This window comes from Monodelphis domestica, chromosome 2 (genome assembly GCF_027887165.1).
Source record: "Monodelphis domestica isolate mMonDom1 chromosome 2, mMonDom1.pri, whole genome shotgun sequence".
Classification (NCBI taxonomy): domain Eukaryota; kingdom Metazoa; phylum Chordata; class Mammalia; order Didelphimorphia; family Didelphidae; genus Monodelphis; species Monodelphis domestica.
Genome location: NC_077228.1, coordinates 266,688,774 through 266,712,886, shown reverse-complemented (window position 1 = coordinate 266,712,886; position 24,113 = coordinate 266,688,774). Strand labels below are relative to the sequence as shown.

Genomic DNA, 24,113 nt, shown 5'->3' with positions numbered 1-24,113 from the left:
TCTTTGTCCATCTTTCTCCATGTGATTGTAATTAGTGCATATTCCTTTCTTCTGGTTATGTTTTTATCATTGTTTTTGCAATAATATAGTATAATAATTTTAATTAATGCAATCATTTTACATTATTTTATAAAGGTCTTATCAGATTTCTTTGTATTCCTTATGCTTATCAATTGTAATTGCTTTATTTTTTTAAACCCTTACTTTCCATTTTAGAATTAATACTATTAGTTTCTAAGCAGAAGAATGATAAGGGCTAAGCAGTTGGGGGTTTAGTGACTTGCCTTGGGGCACATACCCAGGAATTGTTTGAGTTCTGATTTAAACCCAGGACTTCTTATTTTTAGGTCTGGCTCCCCATCCACTTAGCTACTTTCACTAGCTCTGTAATTGCTTTATCATGTTCTATGATACTAATGTTCCTTAATTTAACTGTTCTCCTATTGGAAGGTCCTTCTCTACAGAAAGTGATAGATACCATTTCAAGGAGACATGGAGACCATGTCAAGGAGACCAATTCTTCTCCCCTTTCATTTTCTTTTCCTTTCTCCCTGTTTCTGGGTTTTTGGGAACTGGCTTCAGACTGAGGGGCGTGAAGAGGATCAGCGAGTGATCAATTTAGTTGGGGAGAGCTTGCGGTTGCTGGGTAACACTTTTGTGGCACTGTCTGATCTGCGCTGCAACTTGGCCTGCGCCCCTCCTCGGCATCTTCATGTGGTCCGGCCAATGTCTCATTACACAGCTCCCATGGTGCTGCAGCAGGCTGCTATCCCCATTCAGGTGGGTGCACTGAGAGTCTCAGATGAGGGTTAAGAAGAAGTGTACACCAGGGAGTGATGGGGTTCTGTTGTATGGCAATGGGTGGTGTTTGTTGGAGGAACAATGTTGAGTGAGAGGAAGACAAGCTGGGAAAAGGCTCTGAACATAGGAATGAAAAATGGACACTGGAATAGAGCAGGGCAGGAGCAGGAGATGTAAGGAACAGGCCACTAGTAAAAAGTAAGGGAAGAACATGATGGAGGAGTGATATCTGTGGCTCCAATCTGTCTTCATCTTTCTTCACTAGATCAATGTGGGGACAACTGTGACCATGACTGGGAATGGAACCAGGCCACCCCCAACCCCCAGCTCCGAGGCACCACCCTCTGTTCCTGGACAGACTTCCCCTCCCGCACCTTCTCCTACTACAGGGGAGCCCACAACGGAGGGGGCTCCTCCCACGGGTCCAGCCCCCCCACCTGGACCTGGCCATCCCAGAGTCATCAGGATTTCCCACCAGAGTGTGGAACCTGTTGTCATGATGCACATGAACATCCAGGGTGAGCTGGAAGAATCCATGGGTTGAGAAAAGAAAAAAACCAGATAAGAGTCAGGGTTGTTTGCAGAAGGAGAAGGGAATAAGGTTGGAGCTTAACAGTGGGAGAGAGGAGCATGGGTGTGGTACTGTGGGAAGAAACTTGATTTAAGAACCAGGAATCATTGATTTTTAGTCCTGACTCTACCCTGAATTTTGGGATTTTTTCCACCTCTTGGTGAGCATGTGACATGTTTGTTGTTATCCAAGGGATTGAACATCTAAGATCCTTTTTGTCTAAAAACTGATTGATGATAAAGGGATTTCAGTACCAAAGTTTGCGGGGGAGGGTATTTTAGCATTGGAGAGATCCAAAATTTGTGTACTTGGAGCTACTTGACTAAGAAAGGGAGGGCAGAAAGACCTTTGGAGAAGAGGTAGTAAATCCCTTAACCTGTCTATATGTTTGACTTAATGTTTCCAATTTTTTTTCTTCCAGATTCTAGTTCACAGACAGGTAGCGTTCCCAGTGCCCCAACTGGTCCTTCAGGCCCTCCTGGTCATGGTCAGGCCTTAGGTAAGAGTGGAGGAATTTCTGGGAAGGTGAAGGAGAAAATAGGATTAGAGTTAGAAGACTATAGAAGTGTGGTGGTCAGTATTCAGTTTGTCTCCTTCACCTCTAGGCTCCACTCATATTCAGCTGCCTTCCCTGCCTCCTGAGTTCATGCAAGCTGTTGCTCACCAGATCACTCAGCAGGCTATGGCAGCAGCTGCTGCCTCTGCAGCTACAGGTGACTAATCCCACTGGAGTGGGGGGGGGAAGGTCTGGGAAAAGAGGGTAGTGTAGTCAAGTATCTGGTTGGGTCATTTCAGGAGTGTGGGAATTGGGAACAATAAAGCCTGAGCTTTTTTGGTTTTCTCCCATATATACCCCCAGGACAGCAAGTTCCAGGCTTTCCATCAGCTCCTACAAGAGTGGTGATTGCTCGGCCTACCCCTCCCCAGGCTCGGGCCCCCCACCCTGGTGGGCCACCTGCCCCTGGAGTTGTGGTGAGTGAAGTCTAAGGAATGTGGATAGAGAGGGATACTGAAAAATGATGAAGCATTGAGGGTGTATGGGAATAATAGGAATCTTGAGTATAGGTGCTCTAGAGGGCAAAGACTTGAGCTTTTGCCTTTTTCTTCTTTCAGGGTCCAAGCTTGGGGCCAAATGCATCTCTGGCTCAGATGGTGAGCGGGTTGGTAGGACAGCTTCTCATGCAGCCTGTGCTTGTGGGTAAGATATTTCCCACTACCTCATGATCCCTGCAAAAGGAGAACAAATTTTTTTTCCTTTTTTCCATCTAAAAAGTCTTCCTTTACCTTTCAAATCTCTTGCTTCCTATTAAACTGTCCTACTTTCATTTTTCTTATATGAGTTAAGATGTGAAAGTTAAAGGGGAAGGCTTAGAACTCTTTTATTCTGAAAATCAGTTTTTATTAAAAAATTGACCATTTTCTTTTGTCTCCATTTGTTCTTTGTGTAATCATATATAATTTTTACGTATGTGAACAAGTAATGATTTACATTCCTTAAAAGGCATTTTCCAAAAGGTATTACATTTCTGTGGCTTCAAAATTCATACAAAATCATAGCAGTTTTTTATTTTGCTGGAAGGAGCAAGCCAATTCTTTCCATTTACAGATGAGGAACTGAGGCCCAGAGAGAATTGATAGAACACTGATTTCCTGAATCCTAATCCAGTGCTTTTTCTACCATACTATTCTGCTTTTCATCTCTAATCTCAATCCCTTCTATAACATTCCCCACCTCCAAATTCCCACTTGACTTCTCCATTTCCCTTTCTGATTTCTCCAAGTTCTCTTTCTTTCCTACCGTTCTCTCTCTCTACAACCTCCCTTTCCTTTTCATTCCCAACTTCTTGGGCCCTTTTCTGGTGGGTTGGTGACTCCTTGTTTTCTTCTCCATGCTAATTTTTGTTTCTAATTCCATCTTTCTACCTTAATAGCTCAGGGGGCTTCAGGCCTGGCCCCACCCCCTGCTCCAGCTACAGCCTCTGCAAGTGCTGGTACCACCAATACAGCCACCACAGCTGGGCCAGCCCCAGGAGGACCTGCTCAACCTCCACCACCTCCTCCAACTGAGCTTCAGTTCTCTCAACTTCTGGGGAATCTGTTGGGACCTGGAGGGCCAGGGGTTGGAGGGGCCAGCGTAGGCTCTCCCACCATCACTGTGGCCATGCCAGGTGTCCCTGCCTTCCTCCAGGGCATGACAGATTTTCTTCAGGTAAGTGGTGAAGGTGCTGAGGCATCTCCTTATCTTGCTAGGCCTATCTCACAATCATTATCCCTACTACTGGAAATTTGAGCACTGAGATCTCTCATTGGGGTGGAGGGGGTTGAGGAAAGTATCTAATTTTTCCTGTTTGTCCATCAGTTAATCAGCAAATACTTAGAGTAATTACTGTCATCCTAGTGTTATATGGGAATGGGGAGAGTATAAGATATAGTCTCCCCTCTTGGAATTTTTAGGACCTTAAATCTTGTTCCATAGTCAGGGATTTAACTTAATTAATTCCCTTCCTTTGGAACAACCTCTCCTATCTAGTGCATACATGTATCCCTTTCCCAGAGTTGGGAATACATTCTTTAGCTTGTTAATCCATCCTTCTTTCTAGTTCATAATTTACCTTGTTTTCACTCCCTGTCACTGATTCCCTTACTTTTTTACAGGCAACACAGAGTGCTCCACCCCCACCTCCTCCACCCCCACCACCTCCTCCTGCTCCAGAACAGGCACCCCCACCACCTGGGTCCCCTCCAGCAGGGCTGGGGGCACGAGGCCAAGGGGGCGTGGGACCTGAGAGCCTGCCTCCCGAGTTCTTCACCTCAGTGGTGCAGGGTGTGCTGAGTTCCCTGCTGGGCTCTCTTGGAGCAAGGGCAGGTAGCAGTGAGAGCATTGCAGCCTTTATCCAGCGCCTTAGTGGCTCCAGCAACATTTTCGAACCTGGAGCAGATGGAGCCCTTGGTGAGTGGTAATTGTGGGGGTGGACCTTGAGGGAGAAGAAACTTAGGATGGGATTGGGTCTTCTTGATTGGGAAGCTGCTTGTCATCTGTGGTAGAAGGGGTACCCTCAGTGTGGTGGCTAAGGAAGATGACCCCAAAATGAACAAAAGAACTAAGGAAGTATGTCTGTAGTGAGAAGTATAGGAGTAGAAGGTCTGATGCTGTAAACTCTAGCCGGCTCTTTTCCCAAGTTGGTTCAACTGTGTAGGGCACTTGGTAACGTTGTTATTCATTTATTTCTCTCTAATATTTCCAGGATTCTTTGGGGCATTGCTCTCTCTCCTGTGCCAGAACTTCTCCATGGTAGATGTAGTAATGCTTCTCCATGGGCACTTTCAGCCCCTCCAGCGACTCCAGCCCCAGCTTCGGGGCTTCTTTCATCAGCACTACCTGGGAGGCCGTGAGCCCACACCCCACAACATCCGGGTAAGGGGAGCTTCCTTTCCCAAAAGACTCATTCCTAGGTTTGCAGAAACCTCTGCAAGTCTATTTCCATGACTTGTCATGATGTCTAGCCGAGTGCTCTCTAACCTTGCCCCCGAATTACTGGCTGACCAATGTAGAAAGGGGAACAGTCTCCAGAAGCCAACTGCTAACCTTGGCTTGGGTCTCTCCCACAGATGGCAACCCACACCCTGATCACGGGATTGGAGGAGTATGTTCGAGAGAGCTTTGTGAGTGGTGAAACACATAATCCCCACATGAACTCCCACACTCAGCTATTGGCCCCTCTCTCTTTTCTGGCTTTTGGAGGAGCTGAAAACTCTGATGTGCCTTCACAAAAAGACTGACCCTTTTCCTTTCCCCTCTTCCCTAGAACTCCCTTGGAATAATTTGGTGGTGGGGTGGATTCTTTTCTTCCAGATGCAGTCAGTCCCTTTGCTCTAGTTACTGTTAACTATTGCCATTAAGCTTGTTTCCATCTTACCTTTTGTCTTTCTTAGGCCTCTGTGCAGGTACAGCCGGGTGTGGACATCACTAGGACCAACCTGGAGTTTCTCCAGGAGCAATTCAATGGCATTGCTTCCCATGTACTTCACTGCACAGGTCAGGGGCAGGGGTTTTGTGGAAGGTAGGGATAGGGGATTAGGCCTGATGGGGTAACAACACTTCTCCTTTCTCCTACAGATGGTGGGTTTGGGGCACGGCTGTTGGAGCTGTGTAACCAGGGGCTGTTCGAGTGTCTGGCCCTCAATCTGCATTGCTTAGGGGGACAGCAGAGCGCACTTACAGATGTCATCAATGGTAGAATTGTAAGAAATGGATTCCTTCTAGGACCCTTTATCTAGTCCATCTTTCCCTGTGACTTTCATACCCATTCCATACCATTCCCTCACCTTACTCCTCTACCCAGGTACTAAAGTGACTGAATAAGAAGTATCAGGGTGGCAGGAATCATGATCGATTTTCATTTATTTTCATATAGCGCCGTATGTCTGGAGGGGTGAACCCATCCCTGGTGAGTTGGCTGACAACTATGATGGGGCTTCGGCTGCAAGTTGTGCTGGAGCACATGCCTGTAGGGCCTGATGCTGTCCTGCGATATGTTCGAAGAACTGGAGATCCCTCCCAGGTAAGGGTTGTAGGATCTTGTGCTTGGGCCCCTTAATAGTGTAGAAACACATGGAGAGAGAACACAAGGCATGGTTATACTGGGGAGAAAAAAAACTGCTTTGGGGAGAGCCATCACCTCTCCCTTCCCCTCTACCAAATTTCACAGCCAGTTCTTGAGGAACCGATGGAAATCCAAGGAGCAGAGAGAACTCCTGAACCCCAGGTATTGGGGAAGAGTTCTTTTGGGAACTGGGTGCCTTGTGATGGGGGAAGAATTAGGAAAGCCAAGAGTTGAGATACAGTAAATACTCTTCTCACCTTTCTTCTAGCGGGAAAATGCCTCCCCAGCCCCTGGCACTACTGCAGAGGAGGCCATGTCTAGGGGACCACCTCCTGCTCCTGAGGGTACTTCTCAGGAGGACCAGGGTGGAGCTACAGCTGAGACAGAGCCCTGGGCTGCTGCTGTTCCTCCAGTAAGTGTGCGGAGTGGCTGGGGTTGGAATGTGGCTCCCTAAAGTGCTGGTTTTGTGGAGTGGTCAGGGTGGAATGTTCCCTAATTTTCTGACTTTTCTCCAGGAGTGGGTTCCAATCATCCAACAGGATATCCAGAGCCAGAGAAAGGTGAAACCACAGCCTCCCCTGAGTGATGCCTACCTCAGCGGCATGCCCGCCAAGAGACGCAAGGTTTGGCTCCCTTTCCCTTGGAAGATGGTATTAAAGCCCTCAAGATATACTGCTCCTTTATTTATGCTTGAGGGTGATAAGGCCAATTTCTTTGCCTTTCTATGTTTAACCCCCACCCCCCAACCACCCCCACTCCCATTTTTCAGTGAATGCAAATGTGAGCCTAAGTCAATATAATTCAATAAGCATTTATTGAGCACCTACTTGGTGCCAGGCAATCTGCTAGCTTGGCATTCTCCCCCTCCAAATGTATTCACATGACATTTCCTTTTCTCTGCTAGTGTGGAAACTCAGTTGTTAAGTTTGGTGGGGGGTGGGGGATGGGGTGGAGAGCTGGTGAGATGCTGAAAGCCATTCTTCTCTCCTTAGACGATGCAGGGCGAGGGCCCTCAGCTGCTCCTCTCAGAGGCTGTGAGCAGGGCAGCCAAGGCAGCTGGAGCCCGACCTCTAACTAGCTCGGAGAGCCTGAGTCATGACCTGGAGGCACCAGAGGTTCAGGAGAGCTACAGGCAGCAGGTGCACCCTCTCAAAACAGAATAGCAAATTCTTTATTGCAAAGTTTCATTAGGGACAGTCCTTCCCTTTTCTAGAACTGAAATGGAATGGTCTAGGGCAGGAGGTTCATTTGGAAAAGAGGGTGGGCTCAAAGTGGAGACCATTAGATCAGGTCAGCAAGGGGGAAATAAGCTGGGATGGGCCGGATCACCGTCATTATTTTGGATGCCTCTGGTGAACGATATTGCCATATACAATCTGCATGGGGAAGATGGATAAGATTTGTCTCCTGAATGGCTATCCTAGTGGAACACAAGTTTAAAGGGGGAAGGAAGTGTTGGCATATGCTAAGGGCCCTTTACCCTGCTTTTAACCCATTTGCTCTTTTCTTCCTAGCTCCGTTCTGACATCCAAAAACGACTTCAAGATGATCCCAACTACAGCCCCCAGCGTTTCCCCAATACCCACAGGGCCTTTGCTGATGACCCTTAGGTTCTTGCTTGATGGCCAATCCCATACCATCTTCTCCCAGGGACCTCTCTTCCCCTCCCCATTCACAGTATTTAAGAAATAAAGTCGGATTTTCCTGGCTTTGGCTGTTTTTATCCCTACAAAAGTCGACACCTCCCCAAACTTCTATAAGCTGGGTACTGCATTGCTATTACTTTTCTTCATTTTACCTGATTGCAGTCCACCCGCCCCCCCCCCCAATGGCCCAACTCATTTTGGGGGTTGGGAGTTGGGAATAAGAGCTTGAAGCAGGATGAATTCTGTCGTTTTCCTTCTGATGGCCATTCAGGAGGAATATCTGTCCTCACATTCATTCTCTAAACAACTTGGACATTTTTTTTAAATCCTTTTATTCTTTTTTAAACAAACGGCCCCAGGGATAGGGGCCCAGGGGAAGAGGGGGGAGGGGGAGGGAGGCCCCAGCCCCACAACCCCTCCCCACCCGCCCCCTTCCCCCTTATATATTTATATCTATGTACAGGCCCCAGGGGGGGGCAGCTCCCTCAGCGGGGCGGGGGCAACCCAGGATCCTTGTCCCCACGGGGCCCTGACTCCTCTGCCCGCCGGGGTGGACCCTCACGAGAGGGTGGCCCTGCCCGCTCCCAGGGCTTCGGCATCCAGCGCAGGGCATCCGGTGGGGAGGCCTGAGGGCAGGTACACATGGAGTCAAACTGGGAGAGTGAGAAACAGACTTGGGGATCATTGAGGGTAGGCCAGTTTCCAAACTGTGGGCAAGAGTTAGGATTTGGGTAGTATTTATTTTACAGGTCAGGACAAGTGGCTAAGGGGTGTCTCATCTTCCTCACCTGCTGGTAGAGGTCGAAGCGCTGGGTTCGGAAGACACCGACACCACTGTATCCAGTAGGTGGGGCCTTGAGTCGGGAGCTGAGACCAGAGAAGGGCCTGTAGAATGAAGAAGAACCATCAGGGGCAGATTGTTAGAGTTGACTAGTTCCATGGGGTAAGCTAAAAATCTCCCATCTTCTCACCTTCCAGCTGGGGGGGTTCGAGCCCCAGGTCCCCCGAGGTTGCTCAGTTTTCGATAATCCTGGAACGGCTTTAGTTCCATTGGGTGCAGCTACAGGGGAAAGGTGAAGAGAGAAAAAACCTCAGGACCTGCTTTCAGGCTCCACAATTTAAAATTTCATTTCCCCCTTAAACTCCTAGCCTCTCACCTCTGCTCTCCCCAAGCTGGGAGGGAAGGGCCGGGCGGGTGAGGGTAGCACCCGGGCTGCCGGAGCAGGTGGGGGCCGGACAGCCAGACTGGGGGGCTGTAGGGCAGGGCCCACAGGCAGCAGGGAAAGTGGAGGTGGGGCAGGAGGTGGAGCTGGAGGCAGGGAGCTGAAGTTCACCACTGGTAGCTGGGATTCCACTACTGGCAGCAGCATCTATAGGAGAAATTGAGTAAGTCTGGCCAAGGAAAATTCTGAAAAAAACTCTAAACCCTGGTAAAGAGAAATGAGATTTTCTTGGGTTTACAAGGTCTAGAAGCAGGAAAATAAAAGACAGGCTATTTAAGACCAGCTCTATGGAAAGACTTGTAAGGGAAGCTGAAAAGAAAACAGCTAATACAACCGGAGGGAGACATGGGGTGCTACCTGCTGGGTGGGGGCAGCCGGGGGCAGGAAGCCATTTTGGCCACCAGGCTGCAGAGGAGCAGAGTAGAAATCTGAAGGGGATGGCAGGTCCTGACGCACCTGGAAAGAAGGGGCTTCATAGCTCAGGGTCCCCAAATCCCCAACCATGATGCCCCACACCAACATTCTATTTCTTACCTGCAGTAAAGGGGGGTCAGGCAGGGGACTGGGGCAGAAGGCCGGTGGGTAGAGGAAGGAAGGTGGGGGATAAAGGACACCCCCAGCTGGCAGCTTCCCCAGCTCTGCTGCCTGCAATGCTGAGAAATCCAGGAACTGGCCTTTAAGGGCTACTCCCGAAAGCAGTGCTGAAGCAGGGGCTGGGCCAGGGGGTAAATAGAGGGGCTGTGACCTGAGGAGGAAAGAGAACGGGTGTAAAGTGTCAAGTTCAGTTACAAATCCCTACTTTGACTTCTTGAGGTACCTAGGTTCCTTGTCTTTCTTTACCTATAGGGGTGCAGCGAAGGGGTCCCTGGGCGGAATCCACCATTGGTGGGGTGCAGCTGAGAGTCCACTGTTCCCCCTGGGACCTGAGGGAAAAAAGTGAAGCAGGGAAGGCTCTTGGCAGGGCCATTTACGCCCCTACATGAGATATCACACAACCAGTGATGAGGATGTGCCTGTGAGAAGCAAGTACAGTATCTGTTCATTCAGAAAATGTTTACTGGGAATCTGCTATGTGCTAAGCATTGCATTGCTTCAAGTTAATAAGTGACCTGACACAAAAAGTAAATTAGGTGAAAAGAATAGCTAGGGAAGACTGGTGGTCAGAATTCTGATAAAGATATCTAAGGAATGCTACAAAAGGTGTTTTGTTGTGTTTTGGGGATGGAGTGGGGTTGGAACATACCTGGGTGCCTGGAGGCCCTGGGCTGCTGTAGAAGACCTCAGGGTATAGGCGGGGACCCGAGGGGTTGGGATCTGGGCCACAATGGCTGGGGCCCAGATTTTTGGATGTTGGCTCAGCTGAAGTGGGACCAGAGGGGAGCAATTCCCAGTCTCGAGGTACTGGAGCAGGCTGAGAAAAGGGCCACCATGTCATATGAGGAAGCCAGGCATTATCCTCTCTTCTCCCAAATACCTGGCCTTTCCACCACCTACTTACCACCTCAGGCCCAGATTGTGGCAACTCCTTCTCTGGCTTTAAGCTGTCTCCCACCACCAGGCGGAGGTCAGAGTCCTGAGACCACAGAAGGGTAGAAGAGGATATTGGAAAGACATCAACTTCCTGAACTTTTTCCCTCCAGCCCATCCTCTATCCCTCAACCAAAGCTCCCAATGTCCAGCTCCAGACAAACCTTGTCACTGGTTCCAAATTGGATAGGGGGACCAGGTCTGTGAGAGGGCCGAAGGGGACCAGGCTCCGGTCCTCGATCTGCTCGCTGGGATCGTTCTGTGCCTATGGGGCCAGGGGGCAGAGGTGGCTCCTAGGGTAGGCAAGATAACAAAAAAGACTAAAATCAGGGGTGCTCAGTGCCTTTCAGGGCAAAGGTGGAAGTGAGGGACTGTATTACAGGTTGCACCTCCCTTCTTTTCTTGATCCCTGTTACCTTCTTGTCCCCATCACGGGAGGCAGGAGGACGTCTCCTTGGAGGATCGGAGGGTTCAGAGCCAGGTGGACCCTCACCAGGGGCAGTGCTCAGGGGTGAGGGGCCTCCAGGCCGCTTGGGTGCACCCTCCCCTGTCCCCTTTAGTCCCCCATCAGGGGAACTTCGCTGGCTGCAGGGGCCTGATGAAACCTGAGAGTCGCCACTCAGATCCACCCCACTGTCAGACTGGCTCATCTGGCATGGGATGGGGGAGAAGAAAGTAATCAGTCTCCAACTGAAATACAGTCTTCCCAAGTCACCCCATAGACGAAGGACAGACAGATGAAGGATGAACACATAGGAGATCTGAACACGTACAGACATCATATTGAATGTGAGGCAGTAGAGTGGTCAGCCTTTATGGATATCCCCACTCTAGATGCCCAGATTCCCCCATCTTGCTCACCTCTGTGCCAGCCACATCTTCAAAAGGGCTGAGGGGCTCCATCCAGGGCTCCACTGAGCCAGGTCGATAACTCTTTCGGCTGGCGGCTAAAGAGGCCAGGAGGGAAAAGTTAGATGGGGTGTTATTAATCCTGGAGCCTGCTTTATGCCATTTCAAAATCTCATCTCCCACCACAATCCCACTCACTAGTATGCAGACGATTCCAGATATGGGGAGCCAGGGCCTCTGTGCCTGCATCTCTGGGCTCTCCCCGTGGATTGGGTCCCTCTGGCTTGGGACCTAGGAATCCAGGGCTATGAGGAGGAGGCAAAGACTCCTACAGGGAGAAAGATAAAAAAAAAGGAGATAATGAAGGTGGAGGGGAAAAGATGGGATGAAAAATAGGACAGACAGGAAGCAGTAGGATAACATGGAGGTAAATGGTATACAGAAAATAAGAAAGACTGAGACAATACCAAAAGCTCAGGATGCGGGCAGGCCCAGAAACCTTTAGGACAATGAAAATAGAATATAGACCCAGCCCCCTCTCACCTCCTGTAGCAGCTCCGGCTTTCGAGGAGGCCGATCACGACGTTTGGGGGGGAAGGGATTAACCCCAGTAGAGTCCCGGGAGGTCCCACTCACCCCCCTCACCAATGGCCCTGGCTCCGCAAAGTGGGGCTCTGAGAAAAATGGGGAAAACCTGGTAGCATATGGATCCAGAGTCCTAGGGTCTTTTTACCATCCCAACCTTTACTTTGTGGGGGTGGGGGAGGGTGGGAGGGTGGGTAGGGAGTAGGGGAAAGGAGATCCTAGCACTTTGGGCCCTCAATATATACATACACCTCCCACTTGGATTTTTCCCTCTGGTGACAAAGGTATTGACCATCCCACCCCACCTCCAATCCATTTCTCCCAGCTCACCGGTGCCACCTACACCGTTGCTGCTGGCCCTTGGGGGCTCGAATCGTGCTGGGGGCCGGGGAGAGGGGCCCTGAGGGGCTGGGGGGGCCCCTGGCTTGGGCCTCGGGGGGCCCCCTGGGGCAGCTGCACCCCCCTGTCGGCTGCTGAGTTGGGCCAAAGCCTGCTGGATACCAGCTGGGTCGCTGTGGATGACTCTGTCCAGGCGGAAGACGGCAGAGCTGCTGGGGGGTGGGGGAGGCAAGGGAAGTCCCGGGGGACGCTCCTCTGGGGGTCGGCTGGGGATATGGTAGGGGGTGGATGGCATCAGTCCTAGTGCTGGCCAAGCCCCTGCCCTCTCCCAAGCATTCAGCTATCTATCTAAATTACTCTTTAAATTCTGTTGCCTTAAAGCCCAGGTACTATAGTCTCCCTCAAATGCTCCCTTCCCTTCCCTAATAGTCTTGTGTGTTGGGACTAGGGGAGCAGTTGTTTGGAAACAACCTTTATCCTGGGCCTGCTCTAGTGCTTATTCCTTCCACTTAGGAATCCTTAAACCAACCTCGTTCTTGAATCCCTGCAGGGGCCCAAATCATTCCCAATCCCTTTACCACCAAGTCCACCCTAACCCTTAGGCATGAGTATTGGTTTCTACTCACCTTCGGTTCTTGGGTGAGGGCCAGCTCCTTTTGTCCCCTCGCCCAGGGCCAGCCCTCCCCCCAGGGACCCCGCTGCCTCCGCCACCACCTGTCTTTCCCCCTGGTCCTGGGCGCCGGTTCTGTCGTTCCATGCCAGGTCGCTGACTGGAGAAACTCCGCTTGCTCAGGTCTTTGGCTCTCTGGCTCAGCTCACCTCGGGGCATGGAGGAGACCCCAGGATTTGCCCCAACCCCTCCACCTCCACTGCTAGGGGTTCCCACCACCTTGGGGGCTAGTAGGGTAGGTGGGGGTGCCTCTTTGTCTCCCCGACGTTCGCTGGCAAAATCACTGCTCTCTGATGCTGTCTCCCACTCTTCGTTGGCCTGGTCTGAGTTCTGGTTTGACAGGTCTGGTGATTTGGCAGCTGCTCTTCGTGGAGGTGGGGGTACCACTGCTGCTGTTGGTACTTCCTCAGGGCCAGGTGGTGTGGTGGTAAGGGGCAAAGGTGGAGCCTTTCCCTCAGCCCCCCTTGCTGCATTCTCCCTCTCTTGCTTGAGTCTCCGAAATCGAGGTGGCTTGTCCTGTTGTTGTGCCCGTCCATGCCTCCTCCTCCGGGGACGCTCCCCATCTTCTATGCCACCACCAGCACCTCGAGCCTGGGGTGGCAGAGGCCCTGGAACCAATTTCTCCTTTGAGGCTTCCTTGCCTGGTGGCAGTGGGCCAGGTGGGGGTTTCTTGGGAGCCAGGGACTTGGCTGGAGGGCTCCAACCTGGACCAGCAGGGGGAGGAGGTCGACCACCCCCTCGACCCCTTCGTGATGGAACACCTCGAGGAGTAAAAACACGACCGCCCCGGGTAGCAGGGAATCGGGCTGGAGCTGGTGACGGTGGAGCTCCTGGTTGTGGGGGAGCTACAGGTACTTGAGGTGGTGCCCCCTCCTTGGCTGGAGGGGCTTCCTTGTCGGAGGGGGCTAAGTCACTCTCATGTGTCTCACTGCCTGTCTCCGAACCCCGCTGCCGGCGCCGCTTAGGGATCTCTTCGTACTCTGAACCTTCACTCCTTGTTTCACTGGCTGTTCGACCTCGGGGAGGAGGGGGATGGGATGGTCCTCCAGTTCCACTGCTACGCCCATCATCACCTCGGAATTCCCGGTAGCTACGGAACTCTCGGCTTCGAGCACCCCTGCCCCTTCCCCCATAGGTCCCCCTGAAACCCCTACCCCGGGCAAAGTACTCTCCACGGCCCCTGCCTCGGCAGGAAGTTGGCCCTACACGCTCGTAGGAGTAATCCCGACGAAGTCGAGGTGCAGGGGACAGGGTCCCAACTGGAGGGGTATCCTTGGGGCCTCCTGTTTTCCCTTTGGAGACCTTCAGAGCATCTGGTTTTGAGACCTTAGAGGTTTCATCACTTGGCTCCAGAGGCTTGGGAGGCAGTTCTTCTGCCTTTGTAGGGGGTGGGGGTTTTTTGATAGGCCCAGCACGTCGAGGGGGTGCTCCTGGTTCTTCAGGTGGTCCACCACGGCGGCTGCTACCTGGGCGGGGACCCCATCTGGTTTCTGTTCGGCTCTCACGACGTGGTGGTGGTGGGCCTTGGCCCCCACCCCCACCACTCCGGGGGGGTTTACGCCCAGTTTCTGGTCCCCCTAGTTGTTGGGATTCTTCTTTAGGGGGTTCCTTCTTGGGTGGGATCGATAGTTTGGCTGATTCATCATTACCAGTAGGCCAGGGGATCGGACGAGGGCCTGGGGGGCCAGATTCCTCCAGAGGAAATCGGGAAAGTGGGGGACCAGGGGCTCCATTCTCAGGAAAGCCTGGATAAGTTGCTAGGTAGGGTGGTGGCGGAGGGGCTGGAGGGGTCTCACTCCTGTATGGAAATAAAACGACATTGGAAAGTAGAAAAAAAAAGGTATAGAATCAGCATATTGGGATATGAAAACGGAGTTAGGATTTATTGTGGTGATACTATTTGCAGCAATTTGAACCTTCCCTTCTCCCCAAGAGCATACAACAGGCTAACCAATTATTCCCACTCAGAAAAAAGGTTTTAAGTTATATTTGCTGAGTCTATGAACTCTACAAGGACTTGGGCTTTCTTCCCCATCTCAACTCACCGTATGCCTTTATCATCCTCTTCTGGGGCCTGTCGAAGTGGGGAGGTGAGTGGGCGGTTGTCAGCAGGTGCAGTGGCAAAGACATCTCCTGCCCAAGCTAGCTTTGGGTCCACCGGTGGGGTGCCACGTTCCCTTAGGAGGGGAGGTGCGTGCCGATCAAAAGGCTCTGAACCTGAGCCCCCACTATCTGAGCGCTCCCGAGGAACTAGACCTGACGTAAGGGATGGTGGTTAGGAAAAAGAATGGGTCCTTGGCACCAACATTCTCATTATAATGGGTACAACCATTTATAACTCTGCAAAACTTTTTTTTTTAAACCCATACCTTCCATCTTAGAATCAACACTGTATATTGTTTCCAAGGCAGAAGAGTGGTAAGGGCTAGGCAAGGGCAGGGTTAAGTGACTTGCCCAGGGTCACACAGCTGGGAAGTGTCTGAGGTCAGATTTGAACCTAGGACCTGGCTCTCCACTGAGCTACCCAGCTGCCCCCTCTGCAAAACTTCTTGTTGAAAATCAAGAATTCTTTTTAAAAAAAAATCAGTCATCTATTAAAACCAATGGGACACACACAAAAATCTTCCTATCCCTAATAGAGATGATCTTATTCTCCCCCTTCTTTCACTGATCTATTTATAACAAAGCCCATTTCTTACCAGAGGGATGCACACCCGGAGGATAAAAATCCAGGGGGGGTCTCCCCTGAAGCAGTCTGGGATCCATGTAGGGTGGGATCATCATCCAACGAGGGTCAAAGTTCATTGGGGGCATTGGTGGTGGCCGGCCCAGTGAGCCAGGGTATAGGGCCTTGGGTGGTGGGGGTGGAGCCTGGGGGGGTGGCACAGCACCCATGGCCACAGGCTGTGGAGGTGATGGGGGCACTGGAGCAGGAGGGGTGGGACCCTGTTGGTGTTGCTGCCACTGTTGTTGCTGTTGCTGCTTCAAAAGCTGCTCCTAGAAAAAGTGGAGGGAAAAACCCAAACGATTCCATTAGTAGAAAGGAGCACAGGGATAAGTCTATAGGTGGTGGAGAGTGGAATGAATGAGAGAAGGAAATCGAGGCTTGGAAACATCAAGTGGCCAAAGAAACTGGGAGAGAACAAAAGCCTAAATTAGATGAAAATGAAACAAGATACAGACAAAATTGGAGACAAATATCAGAAAGTGGTCAATGATCACTGTAAACATTGGTGAAATTGGAGAGATGGGGAGCCCTAAGGGAAAAGGCCTCAAGCTCACTTGCTGCTGACGCTGGAATCGGGGAGGCAGCGACTTCTGGTATTTGGGATAGCCTAGTCCCTGGTTAGGGGGCTGTCGTGTTGGCCCAGCTCCATCAACTTTGGGTTCCACCTTGGGAGCTGGGGGTGTGGTAGGTGGGGGGACCTCTTCTGGTGGCTCAGGGCCTTCCTTTGGTGGTTGTGGAGGCTCCACTAAATTGAAAACAGAGGAAAATCAAGGTGGCTCAGGCAAACAGATTCTTATCTATGCTGAACAATTACCATATTTCTCCCATCAAAACAAAGAAGAGCTTTCTTATAGTCAGAACCAGGAAACCCTCCCTTTACAGATAGTGTTCACCAAGACAATGTTAATATCTTCTCTATAAGCCCTTACTACCTTCCTTGCCAAACCAATTTCCAAGTTGACTCACTCAAGAGATTATTTACTTCATTAAATTGTCCCTTCCTAAATCACAAGGGGAGAAGGCTCTTTTTTCATCCTACCACTGTTCCCTGGCCCCAAACCAGTCAAAATAACCCCACAAATTAGGAATATTCACCTGGTTATGTACCCCATACCTGGGCTAGCATCAAAGCTGCTGCTGCTAGTACTGCTATTGCTGCCCCCGCTCACCAGGGTGGGAACTGGAGCCAAGACAGGGGCAGGGGCAGGCTGGACAGGGGCAGGGACCAGAGCTGGCTCTTCAGGCTCCTTTTCAGCAGGTGGAACTAGCACTGGAGGTGGTGCAGGAGGTGCTGGGGGTTCTTTGGAGGGGGCAGGGGGTGGAGCTGGGGTAGGTGGGGCAGCAGGGGGGGCAGAAGGCTCTGCTTTGAGTCGTTTGTCAGGTGCCCCAAACTTCTCATCCAGTCGCTTGAGCTTCTCTGCACAGGCTGCCCGCCGCTCCTCCTGCATCCGCCTTTCCTCCTCTTCTCGTCGCCTTCGTGCTCGCTCTACTGCTAGAGAGATCTCTGATGATGACTGCTTTCGACGCTGCCGCCAAGCTTCATCCTCATCTTCAGGTGCTGGTGGCTTACAGGGTGGGCCCCCACGATCCTAAGGATGAAGACAAATATCAGATACTCACTTCTGCATAACTTTACCCTTCTTTCACCAATATTCTAGCTCTCTGGCTCCATCATTCTACCATATCACCTAAACATTCCCTCCTCCTAACTTAATCCATCTTCAGCCATTCCTCACTATTTTACTCTTGACTTCACAACTACTTCTTCCTTTAACATTCTTGAAGAATGCTACCATGTGTTAGAAAGGGCCTTAGATCTCCTGATTTGACTCACTTATTTTAGAGAGGAGAAAACAGAAGCTCAAAGGAATGGAACTTGCCCAAAGTTAGAGAAGTTCTAAGCAAGGGATTTACATAGAGAGGACCTTTACACAGTGCTCTGCCCTCTCCTCAAACAATCTTGGCTTTCTCATACACCTATGCTGCACTTTGTACAAGCTATTTCCCTTCACGTGAAAAGACATTCTTTTTTCCACAATGCTTCTTGTCAAAACTCACTGGATAGTCTCCAGGGGGTCCCCAATTCCCGGTGGGGCCTCTGTGAGGTGGGGGTGGGGGAGGTTTAGGGGCAGGAGGCCCAGGCTCTGCCTCAGGAGGCCGGGAGGTCTCTGTCCAGGCTGTCTTGGGAGGAGGTGGCTCACTGCCAGAGGAACAGCCCTTTTTGTTTTCTGTGTCAGGGGGCCGATCCTCACTGGAAGGACGAGACTCCTTGCTGTGGGAAGAGGAACAAGGGAAATGTCCCCATGACCAAAAGTGATTTACTCCAAGAACCACAAATGCTCAGAGTTCAGAGAATCAGAATGCCCCCACCCTCCACACCCACTCACTGGCCCTCTGCTCCCTCTTCATCAGAATCACGACCATCCTCCTCATCGCTGAACTTGAGCTTTTCTGTGTAGTCTACCTCCTCATGGGCCCCTGAGGGGAGAGGGCACAGATGGTAAATACAGTCTTCCACTGGGACCTTGGTAGTTTTGGCTTGAAACATTTGCCTATGATTCCCCTTAAGGTTGGGACCAAGACTTGGAGAAAAGGGGTAGTAGAGATGAATATACTACATTATTTCAATTTCTGTAAAGACTGATGTTCTTCCCTCTTTCATCTCGTCTCTCTTTCCCCATCGTCTCCCATTCCAACTGACCCCTCAAAGTACCTCCATTACCACCCCTCATTACCCAAACTCTTCACCATTGGTACTTCCACCCCCCCAAACTCCTGAAAGAGCTTAACTTTGCCCTCATTGAGCCTAGCTTTTTTCTCCCAGCAGATCCTGTTTCATAGATTCCCTTTGTCCAGTTCTCCTTGGATTCTCCACTCACCCGCCCAACCGTCATCATTCTCCTGATCCAGCTGGTCAAATTCCTTGAGGTTATCCTCCTTGAGGATGGAGGGTCGGCTCACAGGCTCTGCCAGGCGCATGGGGGGACCTGAGCCCCGGGGGCCAGCCAGCCGGGGGAATCGGCTGCATTAAGGGTATGTGAATGGATTACACCTCTAAATGGGGCTCTGTTTCCTAGGACATGCATCTCCTTCCCTCAGGTCCCAGTCTGTCCAGTCTCCCAAACTCTACATATCTTAACCCTCAGTCCCACAACCCTTCCACCCCAGGTCCAAGCCCAGTTCTCTCACCTGGGCCCATCAGGAGTAGGGTATCGGTAAGGCCCCTGTGGTCCATAAGGAGGGAACGGGAGATATGGGGGGTACATCTGCAAGAGGTCCCAAAACTCGTGCTTAGAAGGGAATCCAAAAGTTCCAACCCTCCCCTCCAACCTTCCTTTCCAAAAACCTGTTCCAACCCTCTTGCTATCCCCTTATTTACTAGTCCACCAAGATCCCCTTCTCTCAAGACCCACAACTCACAAAGGGCGGCATCATCCCGCGGTAGGAAGGGAACTGGGGAGGGCCGGAGGGCTGGAGCCCCCCCCGGGGGTCGTGACCATGATGGAGTTTGGAGTCCGGGCCCTCCAGCTCATCAGGGCCCCGCCCACCTCCATCCCTCCAAGTTGTGGAATCTGTTACAAGTTTGAGGGTTAGAGACAGAAAGAAAGGAAAAGAAAAACAAAGAGACATAACTACCAAGAGCAAGTGAACATGGATAAAAAGAACAGGCAAGAACAAAGCTGATCACATCAGCCTCTGGTTCTGGAAGAGAAACTATGGCCTTTGGGGAAAGGATGCATGGGAAACACCATATAGGTCAAGAATAACAGAACAAAGAAGTAATTTTGAGTCACCCCTTGCAAAGGGGGAGGAAGGGACAATGGGTAGTGAAAACAGTCATTTAAAAAGTAGTAATCAATTTAAAAAAAAAATGGGACACACTTTGGGGGCGGAGGCTTGGTCCGGGCCCAGACGACTGTTCGGCAGACTCCCTTTCCTTGGCAGCCTTGTCCTGGTCGCCAGCCGCCTGCAGGGTCGGAAATTCCTCTCGAGAGAATCGTGACAGTAGGTTTGATGCCCTTCCACCTGTAAGAGATGAGTGAAGGACAGAAAGACCTCAGTATGATCAAACACATCAAACATCTGTTAAATACTAAATTATCAGATTTTAGACTAGAATCTCTCTCCCTGCCCCTAATTCAGAGTGGATATGTGGGTTCCTTCACCCAAGGAGAGCTAGCTCTGGTAAGGAATCTTCTATTTTTTCCTTAAAAGCCTAACACGAGAGATTTGGGAAATGAACATGGATTAAATAATAAGGGAATGACCAAAAAAATCCCAACCAAATCTCTGACAGCCTCTAAGGAGGGAATGGCCACCATCATGGAAGCCAGGCCTTAAAAAGAGGGTTACTAAACAGGAGGAGGAAATTAAGGACCATTGAAAAGGAAACATACACAATCTGTTCTTCATTCAGAAGAGTACTCCAATGTCCCCAACTTACCATCCCCGTGCGCTCCATGGGTGACACTGGCTTGTGCCCAGGACTTTACCCCGCTTGGAACCGAAGGGGCGTTCTGTTGGAAGAAAGGAAATTGAAAAGTGAGCTAATGGCTGGTCTCAGATGCCTTTCTTCTTTATCCCAAATATGGTTGAACCTCTCTCAATAATACCTCGGGGGCTGCTGGGGGGCGTTTCGGTTGGCTGGAGGCAGGCGTCTGTGAAGCCGGCAGTGGCTGCGATTCCGGCTGCTGAGCAGTTGAGGCATCGGAACTGGAGGGAGATAGAAGGACAGAAGGGTTAGGCCATCTCTCCTATTCATTTAGAGAAGACAGTTTCACAATCAAAATTAGAAAGCTACATGTTCCTTTATCTGTTTTTCTCTCCATGTGTGACAAAAACTCAGGCCCAACCCTCTTCAGGTCCCCATGTTCTTGCTTCTGGTTCTCCTATTTGTTCATAAAGAATTAGTTCAAACCCCAATTCTATTACACCAAATCCCCTATGAGAAAAGCTGAAGTCCGAATATCTCTTCTCTGTTCCCCACACCTCTTGGGGTCGGGCTGCTCCTGTTTGCTTGCCCATCCTGTCCCGTCTTTCGGCACTAGCGAGACATTGGGGTCATTGCCTTTGTTTTCGGCTTTCAGACTCGGCAGATTGGCTGGGGGTGGCATGCGCCGGGCGATGGCAACTTTCCCAAGACTCTGTAAGCCATGTCGAGGAGCAACTAGAGGAAAGGTAGAAAAGGGTCAGGAGTGCTTCAACCTAGCCCATGAGAGAACTGGCTCAGATTTAGGAGACTCCAATGCCAAACACTCACAATTTATACCTCTCTTTGATGAAGGGCCCAATTTACCACAAAACCTATTAATACCCTCATCTCTGGGATTTAGGGCTGAGACTCTAACCTCCTCAGAATTATTGTTGGACAGGAAGTCCTAGACCAGCAAGGGTTGAGTAAGCCAGTCTTGAACTTTTCCTAATCCTCATTTCTTTGCCTCCAGTTCTTACGTATCTATGGATGGGAAGCCACAGACACGCCTTTGTGGGAGGTAAAATAACTCCTATCCAGAATCAGGTATCTATCCCCTCCTTCTCTATCCCTAGAGTGGACCTGCTAAGTCTTCTGTGTCCTTTTGGCCTCCCATGTCTCCACTATGTCTGGTTCTCCCAAAAGACCGTGAGCACTCCCATCATTTCTTCCCCCTCACCCTCCACAGCAACATTCCCATAAGGGCCCTCACCAGCGGGTTTCTGGATCTCTAAGGACTTGCCCTTGTATGTATCAAACAGGTTGAGCGAGGAATACTTCTTTCCATCCTTCCCCTTGGCAGTCGGCCCCGAGCGATCGGACATCGCGCTGGAAGCTCATTGAGTACGTTGGGTCCTGCAGGCGCCTCCCCCGAAACGTGCTGGAGCCTGCAGGTGGGGTTCCAGGCACCTTATTCCCCGTTCTTTCAGGAACCAAAGAGGAGGGCTATGCCCAACTCTCACTTCTTTCAGAATCAAAGATATCCTGGCCCCTAGCTCATTCTTTTATTTAAAATTTTAGCTTTTTTATCACCTTCAGACAATGAAATAAGTTTCTCATACCATCCAAACTCAGTCAGGGAGATATGAATTTCAAATCCTGTTACCTTTCAACATTGATCTTCCTACTCTCATCCTCTGCCACCACAAGGAAAAGCCATAGATTATTAAAGGTGGTGGGAAAGGAATATTAGAAACTTAACTTCATCTTAGAGTTCTAAGGAAAATATCAAGTCTCTTCTTTCTCTCTTAGTTCTGTATTCCATCAACAAGAACATTTCTTTCCCTCAAAGGAAGTAGATACATTAATCCTTATTTCAGAGAAATCCTAAATAATCAATAGCTCAAAAAACCAAAAATCTCAGTCCCATCACTTTTCAAACCAGAACCCTCCATTCAGTTTGAAACTCCTTAGCTCTGTCTCAGGGCTCAGAGCCCCAGGCTCTATTCCCAGCATGCCTTCTGTCCCATCTGGGGAGGGTTAGGAAAGAGGGATGCTGGGAGTTTGGGAATTTTATGAGCTTGCCCAGCCAGAATGGGGGTTGGTGTCTGAGAAATGCTCAAATGAACAATCAGTGTTCACCCACACTCTCTGACTGAAGCACCCAAACTACCGGAACGACGACTAACTGCCTGATTTATAGCCAAGGCCCTGAAGAGTCCAGGATACTGCAGACCCAGATTCTGGGGTAAGGCACCAGTCAACTTTATCTTCCCAAATCCAGATTGTGAAGAAATAAAGCAATTATGGACCACTTGGAAATTCCCCTATCTTGGGCCAGTGTTGGCTCTCACAACCCCAGGACCTTCCCTCTTAATTCCTCCCTTCTCAGAGTTAAAAAATTCGAAACTCATGGCTGCTCCTCTATCCTCAGGCCCAGGATTCCTTATTCCCACTTCCCTAGACGCACTATGACTGCCATGTGTGGGGGAGGGGAGGCAGCACATTCCCTTCCTTTAGGGGCTGCCACTGGGATTGGGCCCAAAGGATGGGAGGCACAACTTGCTTTTTGTCAAGCTGGAGGAAGGGGGAGGGGGATGGAATATTCTTTGAGAAAAATAAGAGGATTTTTAGCTCCTTACAGAAAGCAAAATAAGAGTGTAAATAGCCATGTACATCTCAGGAAGTTATTCCCAAGGGAAAGGACTGGCCCATACTCAGAAAGGGGGAATCATTTCAAAGAGGAACTTACTCACAGTGGGCTACCAGTGTTTAAAGTGATCTACTTTTACCAGAGGAGGTGGCAAAACCGTGAGGAGGGGAAGTGAAATGTCCAATTGGGCAGAGAAAAGAGATTAAAGGGGGGCAGAGGGGGGGAAGGAGTGACATATGGGCTCTAGGTGGGAGATGGTGAAGTTTAGGGATGAGATGAAGAAAAAGGGAACAAGGGACACATGCAAAGAGGTAGGTAAGGAAACTGGAAATTGTGCGACAGGAAGGTTAAGTGTGCGTGTGTGGGGGATAGAGAATATCTTGGGGTTCCGAGATCATAGTGGCTTAAAGGGAGAGGGGAGACCCGGAAGGAGGGGAAATGAGGTGACACGGGGAGGGGGGATGAGACCCGGCAGCCTGGAGGAAGGCTAAGTCCCCGAGAGCCAAGAAAGAGCTAGTCGAGGGGGTCCGGGGGACAATATGGAGGAAGGGAATAGAGAGGGGGTTGTTTTTGCAGGGGAAGGTGTTACCCCTAGTTGAGGGAGATGGGGGTACACCTGGAATGGAAGCAAGGGTGGCCCCGCTAGAAGCTGAAACAGGTTATCATTCCCCTGGGAAGGGGGGAGGGGGCCGAGGGGGGATGGGGGTACCGGGAAGAGGTGGGGGTGTCGGGGGGGAGGGGCGGCCGGGCCCCGGCAGCGAGAGGACAAAATGGCGGCGGCGGCTGATGGCTGCTGCTGCTTCTACCTCCTCCCCCCCGCCGCCGCCGCCGCCTCTAGCGCCAGCCCCTCCGTCGCAGCCGCCGGACGCCACCCGCTCCGGGAAAGAGATGGCCGCCCCACAGCGCGCCCCCCAGACTCACCTGGCCGGGTGCGCGGGGGTCCGGGGCCGGGGTCTGGGGCTCCCCGGGGCGGGATGGCGGCGGGGCGGGGGCGGATGGCGGCGGATGGCGCCGGCTTCGGCTCCTCCCGTCTCCCTCGCTCGCTCGGCGGCTCGGCTCCGACTAACGGCCCATCCGGGCAACCGCCGCCCCCGGGAGCGCCCCCCCCACCTCCCGCCTCCCTCCGCGCCGGGACACGCCCCCTCATTTGCATAATGGGCGGAGTTCCCGCCACCCGGCCCCACTCTTTAATCTCAGTGCAGGTTCGTTTAAAAAAAAAAAAAAGAAGAGAAGGAAAACCCTGAAGAGGAAAAAAAAAGAAAGAGGGGAACAAAAAATGGGGACAAGCAAGTGGTGGGTGTGGGTGATGGTGAGGATATAATTTGCATAAAGGGGTGGGGTAAGCTGTAGCCAGGACTGTGGTTGGCTAGGGTGGCAGACCCCCCCCCCATCCTCAGTCAGCCGTTACGGCCCAAGACGTGAGGCGTGAGGTGTGCGGGAGGGGCGGGGTCACGGCGCCGGCCTGTTCGGCGGTTGGGAGAAGTCTGGCGTAAGCTGCGGAAGGAG

General features: G+C 51.1%; 3 protein-coding genes and 1 non-coding gene across 20 annotated transcripts in view; 2 read left to right on the top strand and 2 right to left on the bottom strand.

Annotated features, from left to right (window-relative positions):
* BAG6 (BAG cochaperone 6) overlaps window positions 1-7,685 on the top strand; it is an 18,521-nt gene extending 10,836 nt beyond the window's left edge. For 5 of the 7 annotated variants that reach the window (XM_056817884.1, XM_016430950.2, XM_056817886.1 and 2 more), the window contains 18 exons: window positions 583-780; window positions 1,067-1,319; window positions 1,794-1,871; window positions 1,978-2,085; window positions 2,232-2,344; window positions 2,486-2,570; window positions 3,304-3,581; window positions 4,028-4,322; window positions 4,618-4,787; window positions 4,982-5,035; window positions 5,306-5,408; window positions 5,490-5,614; window positions 5,788-5,934; window positions 6,082-6,138; window positions 6,245-6,388; window positions 6,492-6,599; window positions 6,969-7,115; window positions 7,491-7,685. In XM_056817884.1, coding sequence (XP_056673862.1) covers window positions 583-780; window positions 1,067-1,319; window positions 1,794-1,871; window positions 1,978-2,085; window positions 2,232-2,344; window positions 2,486-2,570; window positions 3,304-3,581; window positions 4,028-4,322; window positions 4,618-4,787; window positions 4,982-5,035; window positions 5,306-5,408; window positions 5,490-5,614; window positions 5,788-5,934; window positions 6,082-6,138; window positions 6,245-6,388; window positions 6,492-6,599; window positions 6,969-7,115; window positions 7,491-7,586 — 2,559 coding nt within the window. In that variant the 3' untranslated portion in view covers window positions 7,587-7,685. The remainder of the gene's footprint in view (window positions 1-582; window positions 781-1,066; window positions 1,320-1,793; window positions 1,872-1,977; window positions 2,086-2,231; window positions 2,345-2,485; window positions 2,571-3,303; window positions 3,582-4,027; window positions 4,323-4,617; window positions 4,788-4,981; window positions 5,036-5,305; window positions 5,409-5,489; window positions 5,615-5,787; window positions 5,935-6,081; window positions 6,139-6,244; window positions 6,389-6,491; window positions 6,600-6,968; window positions 7,116-7,490) is intronic. The other 2 variants (XM_016430954.2, XM_056817885.1) reach the window with 1 other exon arrangement.
* On the bottom strand, window positions 6,768-23,662 carry PRRC2A (proline rich coiled-coil 2A). 11 transcript variants are annotated; one of them, XM_056817881.1, is made up of 31 exons: window positions 23,529-23,662; window positions 21,228-21,402; window positions 20,533-20,710; window positions 20,157-20,256; window positions 19,988-20,060; window positions 19,426-19,569; window positions 18,964-19,115; window positions 18,733-18,809; window positions 18,423-18,565; window positions 17,931-18,021; window positions 17,602-17,815; window positions 16,658-17,132; window positions 16,098-16,288; window positions 15,515-15,812; window positions 14,861-15,071; window positions 12,772-14,613; window positions 12,137-12,411; window positions 11,765-11,895; window positions 11,420-11,549; window positions 11,234-11,319; window positions 10,789-11,022; window positions 10,537-10,665; window positions 10,344-10,418; window positions 10,089-10,256; window positions 9,686-9,858; window positions 9,380-9,590; window positions 9,203-9,301; window positions 8,780-8,992; window positions 8,594-8,682; window positions 8,411-8,507; window positions 6,768-7,352 (listed from the first exon to the last, which is right to left on the bottom strand). In XM_056817881.1, exons 2-31 carry the CDS (start codon window positions 21,337-21,339, stop codon window positions 7,311-7,313), a joined length of 6,453 nt encoding a protein of 2,150 aa, XP_056673859.1. In that variant the 5' UTR covers window positions 21,340-21,402; window positions 23,529-23,662; the 3' UTR covers window positions 6,768-7,310. The 11 variants fall into 11 exon arrangements, with proteins under 11 accessions (XP_056673859.1, XP_056673861.1, XP_056673851.1 ...); XM_056817883.1 differs by having other exon boundaries at window positions 9,686-9,768; XM_056817873.1 differs by lacking the exon at window positions 6,768-7,352 and adding an exon at window positions 7,932-8,329.
* On the bottom strand, window positions 20,903-21,037 carry LOC130457790 (small nucleolar RNA SNORA38). The gene has a single exon (XR_008917064.1). It is a non-coding gene; the product is annotated as a small nucleolar RNA SNORA38 (small nucleolar RNA).
* The window catches only part of LOC130457317 (translation initiation factor IF-2-like), a 28,356-nt gene continuing 27,585 nt past the window's right edge, over window positions 23,343-24,113 (top strand). Inside the window, exon 1 of the mRNA XM_056817890.1 lies at window positions 23,343-24,113. Coding sequence (XP_056673868.1) covers window positions 23,378-23,851 — 474 coding nt within the window. The 5' untranslated portion in view covers window positions 23,343-23,377 and the 3' untranslated portion in view covers window positions 23,852-24,113.